The sequence below is a fragment of the Rhamphochromis sp. 'chilingali' genome (assembly GCF_963969265.1).
Source record: "Rhamphochromis sp. 'chilingali' genome assembly, chromosome: 17".
Taxonomy (NCBI): domain Eukaryota; kingdom Metazoa; phylum Chordata; class Actinopteri; order Cichliformes; family Cichlidae; genus Rhamphochromis; species Rhamphochromis sp. 'chilingali'.
The window spans coordinates 18,122,175-18,143,619 of record NC_137944.1 but is presented as its reverse complement, the minus strand read 5'-3'; the positions used below and the strand labels follow the sequence as shown (position 1 = coordinate 18,143,619).

General features: G+C 41.0%; 1 protein-coding gene across 1 annotated transcript in view; it reads left to right on the top strand.

Moving 5' to 3' along the window:
- clasp2 (cytoplasmic linker associated protein 2) overlaps positions 1-21,445 on the top strand; it is a 67,234-nt gene that overhangs the window by 10,901 nt on the left and 34,888 nt on the right. The window contains exons 3-7 of the mRNA XM_080862926.1: positions 4,931-5,034; positions 5,570-5,661; positions 7,561-7,636; positions 8,424-8,521; positions 12,170-12,240. Of these exons, the coding sequence (XP_080719052.1) occupies positions 4,931-5,034; positions 5,570-5,661; positions 7,561-7,636; positions 8,424-8,521; positions 12,170-12,240 (441 nt within the window). The remainder of the gene's footprint in view (positions 1-4,930; positions 5,035-5,569; positions 5,662-7,560; positions 7,637-8,423; positions 8,522-12,169; positions 12,241-21,445) is intronic.

The following is a 21,445-nucleotide window of genomic DNA, read 5'->3' as shown; positions in this document are numbered from 1 at the left end:
TATGTCCTTCCATTTTGTCTCTCACTTCCACTTTGTGGTTCTTCTGAGATAGACCCTGCAGCCTGGCACCACTCCGTGTCTATTATGCATCTCTATATTTAGGCCCACTGTAGCTCACTCTAGTACACCCCCAAACCACACCTTGATTCATGACCTCAGGAACTAAATCTCATATCAGATTTCATGCTCTGCCATTGTGTATTTGTGTTATCTCGGTGCCAGACCTTGTGGATGCCCTTAAGGTGTCACCAGCTGTCTTCGTCAGCCACACTGCCTCTTGTCACCGGCAAACCTGCTGAAGCCTGCTGTGCTACTCTGTAAAGGCTGGACTGGTCACACTGTGTATAGTCTACCACACACACACTCTTTATCCAAGAGCTTTATATGAATGCAGATGTGTGTGTGTTACGAATGGACGCTAAAAACATCTCTCTGAGCCAATGCCAACCATGGAATCTCCCTCCTTCTTTCTGAGTTCCATTTCTCCTTCCCTGTATTCTCTGCATCTCCCTTCACCCATACAGTTCCACACACCTACCCGCCCACACATACACAGTGAGGGGAGGAAGATGAGATCATTGAGACTGAGGGATTGTATTGATCTACAGGGCTGACTTATTGCACAGGGCAGCTGCAATTACTCCGTGTGTGTGTGTGTGTGTGTGTGTGTGTGTGTGTGTGTGTGTGTGTGTGTTCGTGTTCTTTAAAACTGTGCAGTGACCATCCTTCACTTCCGAGTAGCTCCCTTGTGTTAAGTGGAAAAGGAAGTGAAACATGCACATCATGAAGGACTTTACTTTGACATAATTATATTTTCTTCTCGACTAAAAAATGAAGAGACGTGATTGGCCAGTTAGATTGCTCGGTAGAAGTGTGCCTGTGTATGTTTTCATCTTTAATGAAAGAAATGAAGTCATGTGCAACAATGGCCCCCGCTGTCACTTTTTCTGTTTGAGGTTATTGTCCTTGTTGCCAAGGCAACCAGCTGTTGTGGTAGTGTAATGTGCACTCAGAAACACACACACACTCCTACCCACATTCCTAGCGTGAAACATCAGTGGGGGGAGTGATACAGTGATGTCATCTTGTCTTTTTCCTGTGCGTGCGTGCGTGCGTGCGTTCGGGGTTATGCCATTTTGTTGTGTATTATTGCATGAATGTCAGAGTGAGGTTTGAAGTTTATATAATACAGAAATTTTGGGAGAGACCATTCAAACCTTTGTGTTTGTTGACTTTGAGGCTGCCCAAGTTGAGAATGAAGACATGAAAACCAACAGCATTCTACACTTTCTGAGCTGAATCTGTCTAGCACTTAACCTGAAACTACTCAACTGTATAGATGGAGATCTTTAAAAACAGCACACAGATATATCGCGTCATTTTAAAAAATATATATAAAAAGGCAGGGTATCTATTCTCTCCAGATTAAATGGAATACGCTTGATAGCTTTTCTAGCTTAAAGGAATCATAAACAGACATAAAAATCTTGTGTTAGCAGCACATTCAAACAAAGTGTTAAAGTGTCTATATCATTTTTTTTTTTTACAGAAGTATAAGAACGCTTATACGTACTATGTATATGTACTATATACTGTGCGGTACAGCACAGTATATAGTACAGTATGGGATATCATGCCCCTCTGTGTTCTGGCTGAAGATGCTTCTGTTATTACATTTAAGGTAGACGACCTGTGACAAGATATGTCGGGCCCCTCCTGCACATATGCACCTGTTTTTATAATCATCCCTCAGTTTGATAGCCCATCTTCAATTGCAACTTGAGCCCCTTTCCATTAGTACCTCCTTGGTGGGCTTAGCACACTTTTCATGGTTTTTCATTAGGTGATAGTACCCGATACCACGCACTTTGTTTTTAGCACCTACTCCACTGGGGTTCCATGGAATTCGAAAATGTGACATCAGCAGACTGCATGCCACCGATTGGCTAATCAGTGTTTTCATTTGATGAGCCATCAGAGCATCTCCTTCACATAAATCAAAACTGCCGCTTTTGATACCTTGAAATGAAGGAAACAGCTGCAAAAAACAATGCAGCTCCCCAATGCACGGCCACATTGCTCTAACAACCCCACACACATTAGCTGGTACTGGATTGTAATGGAAAACGAGTCATGGTGAGTCATACTACGTTGTGTCGAGCTGATCCGAGTAAAAACTAATGGAAAAAGGGCTTTGATGTTGTATCATGGTCCTCTTTTTCAGGGAACAAAAGTTATTGTCATAACATTTTATTTCGATTCAACGTATTCAGTACAAGACATGTATACATGGCCCTCAGAGCAGTCATTGAACTGAAGTTGGACCACCAGCACCCTGGGGCATGGCAGACCCAGCAGAAAGGCCACAATCTAGCATTCAAATAACAGAGTCAAACAAAAGTGTGCAGAGATGACTAGCGACCTGTAGTGCCTTCTAAAACAACAGATAGGAGGAAGGAGTGTCTCCCTGCTGCTGGAGCCCCTCTCAACTCTGTCCCATAGCTAAGAGGACTGAAGGTTGTTCCTTTGAGGCGTCAGGTCTCTCTGGAGCCCTGAAGGTGGACCTTTGCTTGGAGGCTGTATTCACAGCAGCGTAACCACAGCAGCAGATGTGTTGCTCTCTTGGGGATAGATGGCAGAACTGCAGCCATGTGAGAGCCAGCTCTGGCTTTGGATTCGTATCACACCTGGGGATGATATTGTCCAAGGTTTAGCACCGAACCTGGCAACAAAACATGCAGTTAACATTTCACATGTGGCCGACATGCCAACTGTGTAGTTTTGGCTAACATCAGCAGGGCCTGACTTAGAGTCTGTGGACAAAAGAGTTTACCTGCAGTAGATAGCCAGCCAGAGTCTAACAACTGAGGGGTGACTGTGATCAGAGGGGTACATGTGCAGGCGGAGGCCTCGCATATGTCTTCACAGGTCATATGCGTGACTCGAGGTGTCTTCAGCCAGGACGTGTCGTTGTAATATCTCAAACTGTATGTTTTGTTCCAAGTGAATTCACTGAAAGGGAAGTGAAATCATAACATATGACTCTGAGCCCTTTTTCCTTTTGTAAGGGAGTAGGCTTCATATCTAGTTGGTTTAGGAGGAGCAGCTTCTGCCCTTGGATGATGGAGTTAGTAAAACTCTTGCTGGATGTGTGTGCTCTTTAAAAAAAAAAAAAAAAAGTATTATAAAATTAAACATTTGGAAATATATCAGTTCTGACACTCATTGGCTGAAGTGTTAAATGTTCTAACACAGACAAGTTGGTTTACAGTTTTCAGAGGATATGGCTTGGTGGTAGCTGAGCTGTTAAAATGAAAACTGCTGCAAAAGTGTTTGGGGTTGTTTTGTTTTTGTTTGTTTGTTTTTTTTGGCTGAAAGGTTATTGATGTACTGTCTTTCTCATTATGAGTGTAACCATAACAGTTGTCCAACCATCAGTTGTCCAACAGTTGAGAAATTTGGTAGGATCGTAGTTTACTGACCAAAGAGCTGATCAGTCCAATCTGTGTTGTGAAAACTCAAAATAAATTGAGGTGCATCTGTGTAAATTTGTATTTACCATTTGCAAAGGTAACGTAATATATTTGTAAGATTATATGTATGTGGCAGTTTTTAACTTAAATTAAAGGTTGGTTTTATTGTATGTTGTATTTCTTTGCAACAAATCCAACTAATTAAAATAACAATGAAGTGACCCAACTAAACAAGACAACTAGTGTATCCAAAGCCTCTGTAGCATTGACCTCCACTGCTAAATAAAAAAGTCCTGCCTTTTTTTCCTTTTTTTTCTTTCTTGAAATTGCAGTGCACCAATGACAGTCTCAAAGCCGTGGACAGCCCAGGGTTATGTTGCATAGCAGTGCACCAATCCCATCCATTTGTTGGGTGGGGCAAATTGTGATAGCTAGTGATAGAACAAAATTTATTTAACTTTAACAGCACGTTTGTTCGATAACATCATCAGAGGTTGGTGTCATATTTTATCGTTGGTGTTCTAAAAATGCAGTACTGTGCTTGTACACTAGTACGTCATGAATTAGTGTCACTGTTTAAGTTGCAGTAGTTTGTTATTGTTGTGAGTATGAGCAGGTATGTGGGGTTGATGAGGGGTTAATGGAGATGGAAGCGTGGACAAGGTTGTGAGGTTTGTCCTTTTTGTTTGCTTTTTCCTTTTCTTATTTTGCTTTGGAAAAGTTTGGGAGCTGGTGGAGTGTTTTTGTCCTGGTAGTAGACCTGTTGACCTTTTTTGCATAAAATAATATGAATGGTTATAAATAAATATCCATATTTGATTTATTTATAGCTTAGTCCTGTCAAACAGGGTGCAGCTAGACTGCACACGCACATGCCACACACACAAACCATGTCATCCAAATACACTACACACACCCACATACAAACTGTGGTGATTGGAATTTTTTACCCCCCACAGACCTGATAGGCTTGGGGAAAGGGACTAATAATTATTAGCAAAAAAACAATTTCAGAGTACAGATGTACAAAGATTATTATTCCTAAATTGGGAGAATTGGAGTAACTTGCAGTTCTCATAGCTTGGTTTTCCAGCATTGAAAGGGCTTTCTTTTGTCACTGCATTACATCAGCCTCTCTGACACGGGGGCATTTGACATTATTTTAGCCATGGTCCATTTCCTATTTGCTGCCCTCTCATTCCCCTTTTCTAGTCAAAGCTACGGTGTTGATGGTTGTATTACTTAAGCTTTCTTTCCTTTTTTCCCCTTTTTTATCAGACACACTGATATGATATTAAGCATGAACATTCAACTTTGTACAGCAATGTTTTTTTGTTTGTCTTAAATATCTTTGGCTTTTAAATCTTGTAGAGTTTCGGTGTCATGTGCGGCATGCACAGTGAACTGTTTTTCATAGACTCTTACTCACCACCCACTCCCTTTCTCTGTGTGTGTAGTGTTGCCGGCCCTGGTGGACAGGCTGGGTGATGGCAAGGACCAGGTCAGGGAGAACAGCCAAGCCCTCATCCTTCGCTGCATGGAACAGACTGCCTCACCAATGGTCACACACACACACACACACACACACACACACACACACACACACACACACACACACACACACACACACATCATTGCCTAAACAGGTAAATCCTCCAGTGTACCACATGTAAGATGAAGACAGTTTTGTCAAATGTCATTTAAATTTTATACAAGACATGTATATTGAGTTGTAGTTATTCTAGAAAAAGTTATTCTAAAAATGTGACACAGCAGAGAAAAAAATACAGGCAAATTAAAGCCACCTCCATATTAGTAATGCATTAAAAAAAACTACAGAGGGCCTGCACTCTACCTATCCACCCCCTCTTGTGGATATTGGAGGAATTACACAAGTTACTCCATAATGCTTTGTTTTATTTACACATGCCTCACGTGCTCATCTCCATAGATTGTGCCCTCTTCTGTACTCCATAAACTGCTCATCCAATGATGAGTTGATGATGATGATGACCTACTGACACCCCTTCTTTTTCTTTTTTTTTTCTCTCTTACTCTTGCTCACACTTTTATCCTTCTTGTTCTCCTTCATGCAGTATGTTTGGGAAAGGCTGCTTCCTGGTTTAAAGCACAAGAACTTCCGCTCTCGAGAAGGAATCTGCCTCTGTCTCAGTGCCACGCTCAACATGTGAGTAACTTCTCCTTTATCTGTAATGCTCCCAGAATGAAATGGCAAGTTTATTAAGCATAGGCAATGTTTTTTGTTCTCTGTGTGTTAAATCTCATATTTTAATCCTTAAGTAAGTTCATAATGTGGTGGATAATATAACACAGATTATGCAATCCTACGCTGCTTTCAAGCTCTGTTAGTAAGTGTTTGGCTCAGTGAGGGCTGCACAGAGCTATTACCACCACCTTCCATGACCTATTTTGTTTGCTCAAGGAGCACACATGTTCCGACTTTCCAGGATTAATCCTCTTAACTGTTTGTGTGACTCTGAGGTGGTGCACATTTCTTCCCATTTCCCCACCTACCACTAGCTTGTCCCTTTTCAAAATATGTTATGAGACTAGAGCAGGATGCAGTTTTAAAGACAAAATATCAGTTACTAAAATTGAGTTGTTTACAAACTCTTTTTAAGTGTGGCTTGTTTGGGGTATTGTCGTCACCCCTCCAGGCGGACGGGTGGCATGGATAGCTAAGTTTGTGAATGCAATGACTTGACAACAAGGTCACATAGATGTTTCAAACATAAACAATATGTGCATTTACTAAAAATCTCAGAAGAGTTTCAATCCCGGTGACCTTGACCTCAAGGTCAGAGGTCAGGTTTTTTGTCAATATTGTCACTGCAGTAAATGAGAAGAAAGCAACATAGGAATTTGAAATTTGCTGGGAGGCAGAGGGGTAAAAAATGACCTTTAAAAAAAAACAAAAGCAAAAAAATAACATTGCTCAGTTGTAGTCTTTTATCTCTTGCATTTCTACTGTTTTCAAATAAATATGGGTTTTAACCTTTTTGATTTCATTGCAATTGGTTTTTATTCAGATTTGGGCAGTAAGGTGTTGGACGGCAGGTTGTAGTTACGACAGGTTGTGTGTGTAGGACTACAGGGACACTTCTGTCTGTACAGGTACTTGTTTGTTGCTGCTTGTTCTCAGCAGTCGAGATCTGTGTGGTTTGGCCTCTGTTTTCCACCTTGAGCTCACCCACACACAGAGCAAATTTAGACTATTAGAATTGCTGTGCTAATTTTAGCATCTTTTTGCTAATGGAAGGTGACACTGTTGTGCTAAATGCTAAGCTGCTATGTAATAGATACACTGAGCATGTGTGCTTTACGTACCCGGGCATCCATAATGAGTGAGTAGAATGAGTAAAACATGGCATAGAAATGGGCTGCTTCTGGGTTTTCACTTATTTCTATTTTTTGTTAAGTACACAGTGAACATACAGACAGGTTAAAAGTTTAAAACCTGAGCTCTTTACTTCTAGGGTGAGTGGATCAGGTGGGTCTGTTGTGCATGGAGGGTGTGGTTTTGGTCCACTTGTCCTCTTAGAGGACTGGGTCAATGTAAATAATTAAGACGTTATTGCAGCTTTTATTTTCATCTTATTAGGGGTGCTCTCTGGTGCTCCAGCCCATCAGTGGAGTTTCAGAGAGTTGTGAAAACACCAACAGTGCATGGTATTGCAGTTAGTGCTCTGAAAGCTAAGCGTGGGTTTGTTTGGGGTTTGTTTTGTTTTTTTGGACGGGGGGGGGGGTTCTTTTACATAACTGGAATGGACAAAACAGAAGAAATTAAGAAACGATCTTTGTCTACTAATGTTTTTTATATTTGTGTGATGTTAAATTTCTGAGGCGTGTGTGTGTGTGTGGTTTGTAGATAGTGTTTGTAGCTTATAACAGGCTACTAAAATATCAGTCTGCCTTAGAATAGATATATTTTTCAAATTTCTAAAAATATTTTCAATGAGCGGAGCAAGATTTCCATTATAAAAGAACACCAGATAATTATATTTATCACTGGCAACTGTCACCTCTCTTTTACGTTTCCTCTTGTGCCTCTGTTTCACACTCTCAGGTATGGAGCCCAACCGCTGAGCCTCAGTAAAATAGTTCCTCATCTCTGCTCGCTGACAGGAGACCAAAACCCACAGGTAAGAGCTGCAGTGTTATACATGATTACATGATGGTGGGGAAAATTGTACCTTTTTGTGTGTGTTTGTTTTGACTGCGCGTGGCTCGTCATTGTTTTTGTTGAGCCAGTTTGTCGATAAGCCTTTTTGTTCAGCTCTCAGCAGTCAAAGTGTGTTGGGTTTCATCTTAAGGCAGCTCTGTGATTATTACTGTTATTAGTGAGGAGATGGGCTCTGTACCCACCACCCAGCTTCACTGCTGAATCATGAGCACCCAGTTGTTAAACCACACAAGAGTATTAGCTGTGTGTGTGTGTGTGTGTGTGTGTGTGTGTGTGTGTCAGTGTGAGGAATAGAGAGAGGTTGGTTTAACCTCCTGCAGAGTTGCACCCCAAAGCTGAAATCTGCTTCTATCTTCTACCCAATGATTATCTACCCACATACTGTCCTGGCCAATCAACATCCTAGAAAGGCCTGCCTACCCTTGGGTGCTAAGAATCCCTTCAACAATATCTTTGTAGCCAATCACAACAGTGTTTACAGCAATAACTAGCAAATCATATGGCTCCCATAGGAGGGAAGAGTATGGGCTCTCACGGGTTTAGTTTTTAGTGTGTTTGCATGTTTGCGTCTCTTAGTCTATGAGCATGAGTCTAATCTTTGTCGAATTATGAGGGAGAATCGATCTCAGTCTTAACAAACACAAAGATCATTTTTTTTATAGTGTGCTAGTTAACCCATCACTTGAATCTCTTTCCATGTGTTTATATGTGGAGGGTTATTAAATTGGTGAACGTCTGCTGTTTAGGTACGTGAGGCATCAATAACAACGCTGGTGGATGTTTATCGTCACGTTGGAGAGAAGGTCAGAGCAGACATTGGAAAGAGAGGACTTCCAGCTGCACGGTGAGTTTTTGTTCTTTTTCGTAGTATTTTTTTTTTTTTAATTATTGTTATTTTTATATTTATTTTTTGAGTTTGTTGTTGCCTGTGTTTCTATGGAGTCCCGTGGCCTTGGCACTCAGTTTGTCCCAAGCCACACCATGCACCACTCTGCCCTTCAGACACACAGAGGCACTTTCATCCAGAGCACAATGCCGACTGAATGAGGGAGGAGGGTGAGAGGGTGCAGCCACGGGGTACAAAGGCGTTGGGTGGAGTAACAGAAATGGGGGTAAAAACTGGAAAAACTGTGTTCGAGTCATCAGAAGAGGTTTAATGTGGGTGTTTGTCCCGCTTTGGTCGTCCTGGCTACATGTGCAGGGTTGAAGGTTATTCTGAGCACCCAATGACCCCTTCTTTCTGCCCCCTTTTTACTGCTTTCTCCCATGTGTGAGAGTCGAGCAACGGCCAGTGCTGTATCTGCTCAGTATGATTCTTGCGTCTGTGAATGCTGGCTGTGGTCATGTGTCATGTGCTGTGCATATTAAGCCAGTCTGTCTCCAGTGTAAACACACTGTCTGAATGTGTGGGATTTACAGAGTGGTGTGGCTGTCTGCCTTCATTTAAATATCAGAGGCCTGACAGATGCAGTGATTTACAGCCTGCGCTTGTTCTTCCTGAACAGATGTGTATAGTTATTACTGAATTCTGCACGTGAATTTTATATGTGTGTGTATATATATATATATATGTATTGTATGTATCGCGAATCTCCCAAACCAGTTTTTATTACTTTGTATAGTTTGTATAAGAATAGGGGTGAGAATATCTACAATACTGCAGTTTTACTGATCAAAACTCTCATTAATTTCATTTGTGATGTTTCAGTCAGCTTCAGGTCAGCTATAGTCAAATAGCCTTAGTACAAAACCTGGAGCAAAGTTGTTGGAATTGCATTGTGTGTTTTTTGTTCATATGTTTAATGAAGCCATGCTAAATTTTTACCTTCATGTTATGAAAGTTGTCTGAGTTACAGACCCATAGAGGTATGTGAGAATTTTGTGCTTTTTAAATTGTGTTATGCATTTATTTACTAATTAATTTTTGAGGCTTCAAAACATTACAGTAGGTATCGTTGTGAAAGTTTCAGAGTGAAAACACATTAAAGCTCTGTTTAAAAACTGCAGCCAAATCAGTTTCACAACCACTCCAAGTGTCGTGTAATGCTTGGAAAAAATAACGCAAACGCAAATTATAAAGTACAAAAATGTCCACCCCTATAATTTGAGGGGTTGTAACTTAATATAACTAATATACTAATGTTATTGTACAGTGGGATTTTTAAAAAAAATTCAATTTAAATTGTTTTGTTTATTTAATAATTGATTTCATATGGAGCAACCCAAAGGGTTACCTAGTGGAAAGCAAAGCTCTGGCCAGGATCTTGCTGACTTGATGACATATCAACTCTGCAGAGTTGGCATTAGATAATGGACAGAAAGATGAAGTCATAAAAGAGGAATAATTGTTGGATGAGTATGTCCACATCCCTTAAATACCAAACAAGCACACATTTTTAAAGATACGTGGAGGCAAGTGATTATTACAATCTGAAACCTCTTTTGGACTGTGCCAGATAAATGGTTAAAAGCTATTTCCCAAAATTAAGTTTCTGTTTGAAACAGCTCTCTGTTGTAAATGAGACACTGAATTTTGATGGGATTATCTGTATAATTAAATACATTCCCCCCTTACAACAGTCTCAAAATGTTCCAGTTCTAACTTGAAATAATTCATAATAAGTAATTTCATCTAATCAATTTTCAGTGAAATAAACATATAGATGTGCATATCTTATGACCTCAGATCAGATGTTTAGACACAGGTTAAACCTGCTGACACGAGCCAAAACACTTCTTGGATTTGGTGATCAGGTGTTGTGAATGGGACTTAGATTGAAATTACAAACCTATTTCAAATGACATAATGGTGCATGAAGAAACCTGAAAGTGGAACTTAATTTTACAGTTGGCTTATTTACTGGCGTTGTGTCTGGAAGTACAGTTGTAATCTTGGGTCCATTACTGGTAAGAACAAGGGGCTACCATCTGACAGCAGCTTCCTATAAGTAGGTCAAATGCTGGTTGAGTGAGCATTCATCAGGCCTGCCTCATGTGGTTTGATTTGGAGATGAGTTACCTGAAGGACATGAGTCCTCTGCTGGACAAAGGTGTTTATCAATGGCCGCGATAAAAAGATAAAAGATAGAAATAAGAAGAGGGAGGGAACATGTGCAAGTGGGATGAGAAGGCGAGACACTGAGGGGGGAGGAGCAGCGCTGTCTGCTGTTAGCCACACAGCCCCTCCCCCTCTGACGAGTACGTGTGTGTCTGTGTATGAGAGGGAGGTTATGTAAAGGGTAACTGAATCTCGTTGCTGTCTGTCACACAAACTGGCCCATTTGACTCTCTCTCCTGCTCATACAGACACACAAAGACGCTTCCTGGAAATTTACTGTACGTATTGCTGTTTAGGTTGTTCAGTTGGCGTTTGTGTGTACAGTGTGTATGCGTGACAGTAGGTGGTGCTTTGTCGCATGCCCGTAGCATGCTTTGGTCTCTCGCCGTTTGGCTTCCCCCCTCTCTCTTTCCCTCTCACACACACGCTCCCTCCCTCTCTTCCCGTCTTCTTTCCTCCCTCCCTCCCTCCCTCCCTCTCGGAGCCACTGCACCATGTTGGATACAAAGAGCTGAGGGGAGCTGAGGACCAGAGTGTGTCACCAACATGGGAGCTAATGCAAGATTGCGTAGCAACGCAGCAAGCTATTAATCAGCCCACAGGGAAATACTGATGCAAATCAGTGCTGAAGACTAAATGCTAGATTTTTGCTGAAACAAATAGATGCACAAAATGCTAATGAAAGAAAGCGAACCACGTGAAAATGGTGCACGGCTGAGGAGCTAGTTGCAACGCTAATCGTCACTTATCAGAAGCTGCTTAGCTGTCTGGCGGTTGTGGACCGGCAAGCAGACACCAAAAGACAGAGACAGAGCACGGTGTGTATTGCTCTAATTGTTGTGTGCGCCCATCCGTGGTTAACCTTTCGGCAAAGCAGACATAAAGGCATGTTATTCGGGGTCATGTGTTTTAGTCTTTGTTGTGTTTTTGTCTAACCAGTTGTGCATTTCGAGGATGACCAAGTTATTTTGGCTTGTGCTGGATATCTGCCCTGTTACTACGCTGACAATGCTACCTATTAATCACATGACTAAGCAGACCTGGCTGGTGGTTTCATGTGTGTCTGTCTGATGCTAGTAGGATGTTATAAGAGGACACTTGGGGTGTTGCTGCTGCAGCTTCATGAGTGTGACTGCCATAATAGACACACCCACCCACAATCAGACAGAAAGGCGTGGAGACTGTCCACATGTTGCTGCTGCTTCTGCGGCTGATTTTGATGATGAGTCTCATTTGGAATTCTTAGCACCTTGTTTGTGTTTTGGTCAAACATCTCTGTGGGGTGCTCAGATTTTTTTTTTTTTAAATCTGGACTTTATTGTAATTTCTTAATTTCTTCATTCAAATATGTTTGGTTTGACAGCTTTGGTGATATTAACATTGTACTGTATATCTGTGCTCGACACTACTAATCTTCCTTTTCTCTTTCTCCAGGTTACAGACGATATTTGCTCGTTTTGATGAAGCCTTGAATTCAGGCAACATGGCTCTCAGCCCGAGTCACGGTCAGTGCGTTTTCTCATTTAATTTGCCACACTTGAATTGGATAGCCACCAAGTTGAGTCACATTGTCAAGATGGTTTTACTGTTGTCATGTAGTGGGTGTGTTTCATAAGGGAGCAACATTGTGTGTGTTTTTTGAGGGGCGGGGGTGCCTGTGCTTGTGTGTCTAAATCTGCATGTGCTTTTGTGGTTGTGTCAGTTTGTTGCCATGAGCTCCTGTAAGAGGTCCTAACAAGATTAATGGTTTAGAGTTTGTGTGTGCGTGCACATCCATGTGTGCGTGCAAGTGCTTCAGCAGAACCAAACCTGAGCTGAAGGCTGCTGCTGAGTTTTCCCTTCCCCAGCAGTAAGGTGGTCTGTGGAGCCATTGTTGTTTGACCCTGGAGAATTGTAATTATATTGACAGTAATATTTCACTCTGCACTCTTAAATTTTCAGGTTATAAAAGTGGGTTAAGCAGCACCTCAGGGAGTTTTTGACACTATGCACAAATGAAAATGTGAGGTTTCCCCACTTACATATGTATTAGAAGCTGACATGATGCTTATTAAGTGTGTGTCTGAAAGCCTTTACTTAAATATTGAATATAGGTTATTCAGTTCCCATGGGAGTTCATTTTTTTTAGTATCTGTTCCAGTAAGATAAACAGAGTTTGAATTTTGAGAAAAGAAAGGTATGAGATTGGTATTTGGTATGAGCACATCCTCTGAGCTGAGCTAACAGAGTATCATTTAGAAGCAAAAACAATGAATCAGTGGTTTCCCGTTGTTTTTTCCATCTATAATGTCACTTAACAAACTGCAGTCACACTGCCTTGATGTACAGTGGGGCAAAAAAGTATTTAGTCAGCCACCGATTGTGCAAGTTCCCCCACCTAAAATGATGACAGAGGTCAGTAATTTGCACCAGAGGTACACTTCAACTGTGAGAGACAGAATGTGAAAAAAAAATCCATGAATCCACATGGTAGGATTTGTAAAGAATTTATTCGTAAATCAGGGTGGAAAATAAGTATTTGGTCAATAACAAAAATACAACTCAATACTTTGTAACATAACCTTTGTTGGCAATAACAGAGGTCAAACGTTTACTATAGGTCTTTACCAGGTTTGCACACACAGTAGCTGGTATTTTGGCCCATTCCTCCATGCAGATCTTCTCGAGAGCAGTGATGTTTTGGGGCTGTCGCCGAGCAACACGGACTTTCAACTCCCGCCACAGATTTTCTATGGGGTTGAGGTCTGGAGACTGGCTAGGCCACTCCAGGACTTTCAAATGCTTCTTACGGAGCCACGCCTTTGTTGCCTGGGCGGTGTGTTTTGGATCATTGTCATGTTGGAAGACCCAGCCTCGTTTCATCTTCAAAGTTCTCACTGATGGAAGGAGGTTTTGGCTCAAAATCTCACGATACATGGCCCCATTCATTCTGTCCTTAACACGGATCAGTCGTCCTGTCCCCTTGGCAGAAAAACAGCCCCATAGCATGATGTTTCCACCCCCATGCTTCACAGTAGGTATGGTGTTCTTGGGATGCAACTCAGTATTCTTCTTCCTCCAAACACGACGAGTTGAGTTTATACCAAAAAGTTCTACTTTGGTTTCATCTGACCACATGACATTCTCCCAATCCTCTGCTGTATCATCCATGTGCTCTCTGGCAAACTTCAGACGGGCCTGGACATGCACTGGCTTCAGCAGCGGAACACGTCTGGCACTGCGGGATTTGATTCCCTGCCGTTGTAGTGTGTTACTGATGGTGACCTTTGTTACTTTGGTCCCAGCTCTCTGCAGGTCATTCACCAGGTCCCCCCGTGTGGTTCTGGGATCTTTGCTCACCGTTCTCATGATCATTTTGACCCCACGGGATGAGATCTTGCGTGGAGCCCCAGATCGAGGGAGATTATCAGTGGTCTTGTATGTCTTCCATTTTCTGATGATTGCTCCCACAGTTGATTTTTTCACACCAAGTTGCTTGCCTATTGTAGATTCACTCTTCCCAGTCTGGTGCAGGTCTACAATACTTTTCCTGGTGTCCTTCGAAAGCTCTTTGGTCTTGGCCATGGCGGAGTTTGGAGTCTGACTGTTTGAGGCTGTGGACAGGTGTCTTTTATACAGATGATGAGTTCAAACAGGTGCCATTCATACAGGTAACGAGTGGGGGACAGAAAAGCTTCTTACAGAAGACGTTACAGGTCTGTGAGAGCCAGAGATTTTCCTTGTTTGAGGTGACCAAATACTTATTTTCCACCCTAATTTACAAATAAATTCTTTACAAATCCTACCATGTGAATTCATGGATTATTTTTTCACATTCTGTCTCTCACAGTTGAAGTGTACCTCTGGTGCAAATTACTGACCTCTGTCATCATTTTAAGTGGGGGAACTTGCACAATCGGTGGCTGACTAAATACTTTTTTGCCCCACTGTATGATAACTTATTCAGTTACACAAAAAGCATTGTTCTCATCTAAAAGCAGAGACCAGGAGTTTGCCTTTATCTTTCTGGGTTGTGCATCTACTTTCTGGTTGATAAGAGCTCTTGTGGAAGTGTTGATAATTGGAAAATTGGAAGCATGGAGCTGTATAAAAGCTGATGGGGGGTTCCAGTAAAGGCATCATCAGTATATAAAGTATAGCTTGTCAGTTTAAAATCTGGTTATGTATACCAGTGGGTTTTTGTTTTTAAACATATTCTTCTGAACAGGCAGCAAAGGGCAGGGCTGATCTTCAAAGGCACACTTATTAATCATCTGTGCAAAGCAGCCTCTGTCAAACATGCCATCAACTCTTCTTTGGAATGCATTGCTGCAGGCCCTCTTGATAAACCATTTGCAGCATCTAGAAATTTCTTTGTCTTTTTTTTAATTGCTGCTCAGCAAGTATACACTGTGCTTCGATTGCCTTGTTACACATCCAGTGCTCTTTTGAAGCAGGCCAAATGTCTTGACATTCTCTGTCTACCTGAATCTATAAAGCAGGTAGCTTTCACAATGCTGTCTTATAGTCTTTCTTTAGGTGCTGGGTGGTCTGCACTGGCAGTTCATTTTTATTTTGCTCCAAACAACAGAGTGATGTATTTCCTCCCTTGCAGATTTTTGCTGTCAGCTCCTCTCTGTCAGTCAGGGCCTTTGATTTGTCACGCTCTCATAATTCCCACCACCCTGCAACTGTGTGAACAGAATGGGGTTCCCTTTGAAGTCTCTGATCATATTTTTAGGGTACAGAGTTTGCTTCTGTTCGGGGAATGAGTGCAATCAAAGTACTGGTGGGGAAAATTAACATTTTATGCATTGCATTTTGTTCATTTGCGAATTGCATTAATAATGTGTGATTGTCACGCGATCGTCCAACACATTTGGGAACCACTGATGTGTACAGACTGTTTAGTACTTTATAAATTATGAGAGCGATGAAGTTTCCAAGATTATGAATAGTATTTTACTGAAATGTTTTCTAAATCTCCACCAAATTGAGTTGACGTGTGGCTTTAAGCTGAGTTTGTGCTCCCTTTGAGGTCAGCTGGGTTTGCTGTTGGTGTCTGGCAGAGGTTGTCATTGGATGATATACCTTCAGGCTGTCCTGTCACTGTATCTGTCTACCGGCTACAGCAGGGAGTTGGTGCTTGACAGGCTGTTGCAGCTGGTTTACTTGGAGGGAGGCATAGGGAAATGTAATGTAAGGCTTTAGCTGCTGTCTTTGTGGGCCGAAGTGAGATGAAGGGAGTCTGACTTTTAAAATCCCACTTCCCCGGGGCTTGGAGCAAAGTTGTGATTTGGGTTTGTGATTGTGTAGTTGTTGTGATGAATTGTTAATGTTTTTAACTCTGTGTTGTTGTCATCTGTCATGTGCTTTTCCCTGAATGAAAGCAGCGATTGTTTCCAGACAGAATATTTATTCGTTTGGCACTCTCGCTTTCATTTAAACTGGCTGTGACAAAAAATAGCTGTGATTGGTTGTTTGGCTGTCAGGCAACTGATCATGTCCTGGGCATCAAAAAGGTTGTGGAGCAGTGAACGTCGGTGGGTGTTCAGCAGCCCAAACCTCTAAATTGTCAAACATGCTTAAAATAAAAGTGTGAATGTTAAATTTTGTACACAAGTTTAGCAGAGTTGTGCAAAAGTACTAAAAATGTATCAAACTACCTCCTGATGTCACATGTTTGGGGGGTGTTCTATGTCTTTCTTAATATCAAATTATTAAGAAAGGGATAAGTAAATTAAGCTTTTAGGTCAGTCTAAGTCTAGTATAAAATATCTGAAATCTTTCAAGAATATTGTGTTTAGTTGATTTAGTTTCTGTAAGCTTGTCTGTCTACCTTCGGCTCAGGATGAGAGTCCGGGTTTGCAGTCAAGCCGTGCTCAAGTTTAGGTGCTTGGAGTCAGTTTTGGTTTGTGCCCTATGAAGGGATTTCTATATGGACCATAAATGTTATGGAAGTTAGTCATGCAGAGTGAAAAATGTCAAATTTGTCTACATTTAAAACTAAAAATTGTGCGTTTACATTAAGGGTGAATCACTGTGTGATTTATTTATTTTATTTAAATTTTTGAAAGGGGCCACGGCCATGAGAAAATAAAATGAGTCCAATAAGATTCATATTATTTTTATGAAATATAAGCAATCTTAATGTAGGGAATAGGAACTTCTTTCTATTTCTTTCCAGTATAGGTAAACTCAGGCAGAGTTTAGAGCCCCATACTGATTTCTGTGGGCTGGTTTAAACCTTTTGAGAAGAATCGCACGTCTCTGGTGCAGTCATTAAAGGTTAAAATCTCAGCCTTACTAAAATCATCTGTTTATGTTTTGGTTGTCACAGCCATCGTGCTGACGGGGTTAAATACAAAATATGACATCTTCAGGTGGGTTGTGTCAAATAGTGACAGAGGAAAGGAGAGAGAAAGTGAAAGGGTCTCTGCTTTGTTTCTCTGAAACACATTTGCTAGAGGTGGGAATCACCATACAACTCACAATACGATATTATCACAATACTTAACGCACGATACGATATTATTGCAGTTTTTTTAAATATTTTGCGATATTCAGATTCTGTACATAAAGGTAAACTTTATCAATATTCATTTTATCTAATGTCAAAGTCTCGCACTCAGTCTTTCTCTCATTTCAGTCAGTTTTATTGTTGACAAACTGAACGGTTTGTATTACAGTCTAGTCCAACTTAACTGAATGCAACCATCTGGTACAATTATAGCTATTCTGAACTTTGCAATTTATGAAAACTATGCAGCCCCTTCAGCAACTGAAGAATTTGAAAGTAAATTAAAACAAAATATAATTTTACATTAAATAAAAAAGTTTTAAACTTAATTAAAATAAAACGTGTCTTAAATTAAAACAGGTAAACTGTCATGTTTATTGCTGCCCAAAAAAAAGTTAAACACATTTGGACAGTGAAGGAATGTCAGGATTCTTGTTCAGAAAAAGGATCAACAGGCTCTGAAGTCAGAGCATGTTCCATTTCACGAAAAATTGTTTGTAACAAAATATCGATTTCTGCTGTCCCTGTATCGATACATTATTAGCAAACAAAATATCACGATACTACATAGTATCGATTTTTTCCCCCACCCCTAACATTTGCACACACATACTTCGGGGTATATGTCCTCTAATGCCCTGGCTGTCAGTCTGCATTATGAATTGTCACAGTTATGGTTAGGGCATCTTAGATTGGAGGTGGCGATTGGGGTTACATATTACATATTTCTGTGGGTTAGGTGTTAGGTTTACTGAAATCACACGTTGTTGCCTCTCGTGTTGCTTTCATAATGACAGAATTAAGAGTATGAAGTATTGAGAGTTTCAGCATCATCTTCCACATTTTATGTCAAATGTGTCATGTTGTTACTTTGTAATTGCTCTTAGATTAAATTTTGAGGTAGTTGCCCAATTTATGGATATTTCTATATTTGTATCTCTGTAATATCCCTAGTTGTGACTGCGTTTTTTGCTCTATATACCCATTCTTCTTACCCTTTTTGCCACTCGTTTTCTTCTCTTGCTTTAAAAACTTGACAATCTGGACTTTTGCACTGACCGTATTTTCAAACTCCCTGAGTAAACATGAAGTGGAAGTAATTGCAGAGGCTTACCTCAGTGAACTTTAGCTACACGCCCTGCTGTTTGGCCTTGGCTGCTACCTCAAGTGTGTTTAAGCTTCTTTCTTTGTAATGCCTCAGCTACTACAGCTGGTCACGCCACAGTTGGCATTGTTTGTACTTTTCTGGGTGCATACCTTTCCTTGCCTAATGAGGCTGAAACAAACAGTAATTTTAATTTTCACTGCTTTTCATGATTAATGTTTTTTATGTAAATAGGGCTACATGATTATGACCAAGAAATTGCCCTAAATCTGAAGTGTTTTCACAGCAGATGATGGCCTGCTTCTCCAAACAAACCCTTTGCCTTCTACCTTAGTTGTTTTGTTTTTTTTCAGCAGTCTGTTATTTGTGGTCTGTTTTTGTTGTTGTTTTTAATGTCACTCGTTCATGCTGCATCCCAGAAACTTGAAGCTGTGCAGTGCAGGGAACAGCTGTGACTGACACGTGCAAGAACTTTATAGTATTTGATCTGGGGAGCGCTCAATTTCTTCGATTTGGTGTTCTACTGGAAAAGTGCACCAATTGTGGGAGTGCAGCCTTATTACGATATTATTTAGCAGTAAATAAAAAGTGCCAGATACCTTGTTTTATCACAGTCTAAAACCAAAGGTCTTTGCTTTAGTGTTGTGTAGACTGTTAATCATTTAATCCCTTAGTTCAGTGATATGTTTATCATCTTCAAGACACTTGGCTAGGAGATCTTTGAAACCGTGAATGTAAAGTGTTTGTTTTTCCGTGTGTTTGAATAATGAAAATAATGGTTAGTTTCAGTTGGACTAACAAAAAAGACCTATGAGCATCATTCATACAGAGAAAAAATAATCTGAAACATGTTACAAAGATAAATAGAAGAGAAAGGGGTTAAAATAGTGCAATTGCCAAATCCTATGACTTGATAGTTTTGCATCATCAGCCAATACCTGTCTGTTTATCTTTAATTACATTAGGTTAGGTTAGTAATAGTTTAATGTGAAATGGGATAATCATGTCTCACTTCTGTCCTGCCTGTAGAGCCACCTTTACTTTCTCTTTATTGTGGAAATGTGAAAATAATTTGTTTCCATCTTGTAAAACCACTGCTGCTGTTCTGTTTGTGCCACAGCTAACTCTTTTTTTTTTTCTCTTTTTTTTTTTGGAAATCACAAAATGTTTGAACTCTGCTCTTACATATTTTCCAGCTTCACAGGTAACAGGTGGTTGCATCTACCATTCTGTTAAATTTTTATGTACAGCAAAGATAAATGTGAGTCTTTTTGTCGAATAATGAAGTGTCTTTGGAGTGTGTTTTCTCACCACGTTCCTGCTTTCTTAATTCTTGTTTGACGCTTCACGTCTGCCACAGAATGGTGGTGAGTATGAGGTTTGTTTTTGTTTGTAAAGACTCCTCAACCTCTAAGTTAGGGACACAAGCTCAGACCATCTGCCAAAATACACACAGGCACACAAATGCCTTCGTACTTGCCCTTGCCCCACATCGCTTTCAGGCCAGCTCTTGGCGTTCTCTTTGAAGGGGTTTGAGGCAGCTGTTGCTGAGGATAGAGGGGAGGAGGGAGGGACGCGAGGAGGGCAGAGGATCGAGGGAGGGAGGGCAGAGGATCGAGGGAGGAAGCTGACAGAGATCTCTGGCAGTAGCCGAGTCACAGCGCTGTGCCTATCACTGCCTCTCCCTGATTCATCATGACAGAGAGAGATTGAACAAACGAGGGAGAAACAGAGGAGAAAACAAAGGCGAGAACAGAGGGACAGAAGTGAATACAGACCAAACCAGCGGATTTGACCCATAACGCTGTAACTATGGCATTTGGGGATGATGATAATGGTAGGTGTGTGTGTGTCTGTGTGTGTTTGTGCCCGGCTGTCCGTGGTTGTGTGTTTAATCTCATCTGGCTGTGGATGCTGGCACTCACACAAAAGCTGCCCAGCATATGGTTTGAGATTGAAATCAGCTTAAACTCATTGCACTTTCACCCCAAGTGCTTTGGTGTGTGTGTGTGCATGTGCTTCCATGCGAGGGGAAAACTGGGGTGTCCTCAAATGCTTCCATGATGCTGCATTTATTGCAATCGTGCGCATCTGCAAGAGCAATGGTCTACCCAATCTGAGCTGTTTAAAATTTTGAGAGATGCTTATAGTTTTGTAGCTTGTTGCTGAGGTCATAGTTGCACCGCACCGTATCCACCCAATCCAATTTTCTTGCAGCTTCCTCTCCCCACTGTGCTCTTCAAGTCTAGTGTGGCTTTACTCAAGTAGCCACTCAGTCTCTGCTTTTCTGTCCTCTCTCTTAAACTCTTTCTTTTGTAGTAATATAAGGTCAAGTGTTCTTCTGTGTTAACACCCCAGCTCTCAATCTCCAGGCTTACTGGTGAAGCCTTTCACTTACTTGTGGTTATGTGAAAATAGTGCAAATGTGCTTGGATTTGAAAAGTAATCATTACAACAGTAAGGTCCATTGTAGAGCTTTGCAAATGTGGGGTTCTTCTACTTTAGGTAGCTAAATTTTTTTGCGAGAACAACAAAAAAAATGTTTACATGATGTTGAAATGAGGTTACTTTGTGTTGTTTAGTAGGTCGGTATGCAGAGCCCCCCAAAAATCTGTCTCCCTCCCTTTTGTTTCCCACATTGTGTATGGGTTAGTTAGTAGTTTTTGTCTTCATCATGCCAAAGATTTTCCCAACCCGAATGGAATTACAAAACGCTTCTCTTCAAAGCAGTTTAGTTTCTGGTAACAAAGAAACTCATCATCACAGCAACACACCGGTAGTTTCAGGTTACATACCCTTGTGTCATGTTGTGCCCCAAATTGCACAACATGAGAAGAAATCTTACCAGTGGCTTTGTGTTATAGGGTTCCTGTTTTGAAGCGAATGAAAAGAAGTTGTTGAGAAAAGTCAAAATTTCACATAAGCAAAGAGGGGATATCGATCATGACTAACAGGCCTTTGTTCATTCATTAGTAAACATGTGAATTGAGGTTTTTTCTGATGTTGGTTCTTGGGAAAGTAAAGCATGTCATTGCCCATGGTGCTGTGCTCGGCTCTTATTTAATGACATTTGGCCCTGTGCACAGACACACACACAGGAAGAGCA